The sequence below is a fragment of the Teleopsis dalmanni genome, chromosome 1 (assembly GCF_002237135.1).
Source record: "Teleopsis dalmanni isolate 2A chromosome 1, ASM223713v2, whole genome shotgun sequence".
Lineage (NCBI taxonomy): Eukaryota > Metazoa > Arthropoda > Insecta > Diptera > Diopsidae > Teleopsis > Teleopsis dalmanni.
Window position 1 is genome coordinate 28,106,538 of NC_051846.1, and position 3,187 is coordinate 28,109,724.

The 3,187-nt window shown below is 28.0% G+C and overlaps 1 protein-coding gene across 1 annotated transcript; it reads right to left on the bottom strand.

The window, feature by feature from the left end:
• Window positions 1–1,403: 1,403 nt before the first annotated feature.
• Window positions 1,404–2,308, bottom strand: LOC119668713 (peptidoglycan-recognition protein SB1-like). The gene is made up of 3 exons (XM_038078316.1): window positions 2,196–2,308; window positions 1,798–2,136; window positions 1,404–1,728 (listed from the first exon to the last, which is right to left on the bottom strand). Exons 1-3 carry the CDS (start codon window positions 2,239–2,241, stop codon window positions 1,547–1,549), a joined length of 567 nt encoding a protein of 188 aa, XP_037934244.1. The 5' UTR covers window positions 2,242–2,308; the 3' UTR covers window positions 1,404–1,546.
• Between the last annotated feature and the right edge of the window lie 879 nt (window positions 2,309–3,187).

Genomic DNA, 3,187 nt, shown 5'->3' on the forward strand with positions numbered 1-3,187 from the left:
AATTTTTGTCTACTAAAATTTTAACACGATCGCATTTATGAAGTGAAGTCTAGAGATTAAAAATATTTTAAAAGAAACTTAATTAATTGGTATGTAACATTTTTTGCTACAAGATCTTACAAATTACCAATCTTAAGTATTTATATAGAAAAATGCTGATAGAAAAAATGTCTGTTACCCCTAGCTACAGATATCATGTCCAGTCATATTCTTTACGATTATACCATGTTTGCTTGGGCCAGAACGCGTCTTCCAATGTGATATTAAAAAATAATCAACCTGAATTGTTTGCATAAAGATCTACTAAAGTTGTAGTGCTTTGCTTCATCACTGGTTTCGAAATTACAACGACAAATCCAACTAGTACTTCTAGGTACTTTAAATATCTTTTTAATATCTGATTGTTAAGATTTCGAAAAACTTGTTAAGATAAAACTGTCACTCAAACTATCAGTATGTGCATTTTTCTTCTTCTTCTTCTTAGCTCCGTTAACTGTTCGTGGAGCATAGGCCTCAAGTTTGTGCATTAACAGGTGTGATCTGGTGTGATCTATATAACGATTTAATTAATTTACTACTTTTGGATTTTTTTATATAAGTATTTAGTTATATTTATATGAATTATATAAATTCATTATATAATTATGAATTAATTTATGAATCCATTAAAACTGATTCCGTTGTTTAAATATTGATGAAGCAATAATATATTTTGAACTATTTAGAAAAAGCTTATGTAAATACCACGTACAGTACTATAAATCTCTAACTTTAACCAGTTAATTAACTTTCACAATAAATTGAAGAAAGCTCAAGTTCGAACATACGACTTAAGTATGGCTTTGGGTCAGTTGGCTAAAGATAATTCACTCTGAGCTTTAAATTCAGCAGGTTACGATAATTATAATTAATGAATAAATAAATAAAAGAAATAATTCCAACACCATTGATAATGGGTATTTGGTAATACTCGAAACAGCTGTATGGTCAGCCAAAAATTCAATAAATTAGAAAAAAATAAAATTTTTTGTTGTAATTTACTACTTCTCGATAATAACCGCTCTATAGAAAATAATTGAGTAAGAATATTTAAAATTGAGTTAAATAGTCTCTGCCATTATAGGTTGAGAAGAAGATTATTCTGGGAGAGGCGACTTGCTAATTATAGTTATCTTCTATTCCTGTTAAAACATTTGGTTTTCCATATGATGTTGAGGAGATCCGATAAGTTTGCCATCATAACTGATGTTAAAATAAAATTTAATATGGATCCCTTACGTCATTGATCATTGCCTCTTTAATCAACCACATTAATAATTATCAATTATCATTCATGTCCTTTAACTGATTATATATAAATATTATGTAAATAAAAAAATTTTATTTAAATTTATTTTGACGTTTTAATTTCATTTTAATTTCATTAATTGCAATTTACAATTTTTATTTATTAATACTATAATCTATAAAAATTCTTATCAGCCTTTCTTAATTCATAATTTGATCTTTTGAATCTAATGAACCTAACATTTAATTAGAAAATATCTTAGATGTTTTTCCAATGTGGCCATGTCTTGATTTCAGTATATAATTTATCACCTGGACAAGCGGTTGCTTTGGTTTGTCTATGTCCCAACAGTGTGTAATCCTCTTTTAAGTAACCTTGCTGCACTGATTGAGCAATGAGATCCTTAGCATTTTGCAACATTTGAGCGGAAGGTGCAGTGTCTAAAATATTTAAATAAATAATAAAATATTAAAATAAAATCACTTTAGTATTTGATGAAAAGTACTTACTTTCAAAAGAACCAATAAATACAATGCCAATACTATTGCGATTATATCCTGGTGCATGGGAGCCTTGCAAACCATAGCCTCTGCCTTCATAAACATTACCATCTCCAGCAATGATGAAATTGTAGCCAATATCGCTAAAGCTACGTCTGTTCTTATGATCCGATTGAATATTCTTAATCATAGTCTTGCATTGTTGTGCACTGCTGCAGCCACCAGGATTATCCGAATGATGTATGATGACATAGTCCACCTTGCCTCTAATGCGAGAGGGAGAACGAGCTGCTACAGCACCCCATGAACTACGCGGTTGTACGGTGATCGCAAAGCAAGCGGGTAATGCTTTAAATAAAATAATTTATGACTTTAATTTTATTTAAATTATAATTAAATTTTATTACCTATTGCAAGCACTAAGAATATTTGCAAATAGTTTCTAGTATTCATTTTATTTTTTTTTTTGATGGTTTAGTCTTGAACTGATCTTCTCGGTTTCAATCTTCACACTTAAATGCTTGATTTCACTTTAGTGTTATCAGTTTATAAATGTTTTGATTTGAAGATCTTTAATTTTTTTCATTTAATTTTGTTTATTAAACAATTTAAAACTTTCTGCTGATAAGCGGAATCATCGTCGCTGTCATTATTGTGGGGATTTACCGTGAGGTTGGAAGAAGAAAACTTCGGTATCAACTTTCGTAGAATCAAATTTTTATTTTAAACTGCGCTTTGTTTCTATTCTAGTCTTGTTTTCTTTTTTTGTGAAGGGGAATCCCAGAAGTAGAGTGTTGTAGTAAATAACTTTGTGCTCCAGGAAACAATATTTACATAAATTTATACGAGTAAGAGCATTTAAATTAATAAACCAAATAAATATAATTCAACAAATATAATAAATTGTTAATATTGCAGTGCATTTCAGTGAAGTGGACACACATAAAATTTTTTTTTAAAAAGAATATTCATTCAAAAAAGAATATTCATTATAAAACATTTTCTGCTTTTAAAAATTAAAATCATAATTTTTATATTATATTTAATTTTAATGTAAGTTTTGACGGTAGTATTTAACTTAATACACAGTCTTGTGTTTAATAGAGCGGTTTCGAACAGTAATGAAGTACAACAACAAAATTTTTTTTATTATCTTAATTATTTGAGAATAAGTTAATTTTAATTTATTTTTATTTGCAATCTCAAAAAATTATTTACGAATAATTAAATATAAGAAATAATTTAAGACCACCGATATTGGGTTTTTGGCAATACTCAAAACAGCTGTACAGTCTGCCAAATATTCAATTAATTAAAAAAAATAAAAAATTTTGTTGTTGCAATTCAGTACTGTTCGAAACCTCTCTATTTTGATTTTTAAGATGTGATGAATTTGTTC

What these genes read in the sequence shown, in the direction of transcription:
- LOC119668713 (XM_038078316.1), bottom strand. Translation starts at nt 2,241, where the DNA reads ATGAATACTAGAAACTATTTGCAAATATTCTTAGTGCTTGCAATAG. An exon ending in ATTCTTAGTGCTTGCAATAG is followed by an intron (nt 2,137 to 2,195) that starts GTAATAAAATTT and finishes TTTTATTTAAAG; the next exon opens with CATTACCCGCTTGCTTTGCG. An exon ending in ATTTATTGGTTCTTTTGAAA is followed by an intron (nt 1,729 to 1,797) that starts GTAAGTACTTTT and finishes TAAATATTTTAG; the next exon opens with ACACTGCACCTTCCGCTCAA.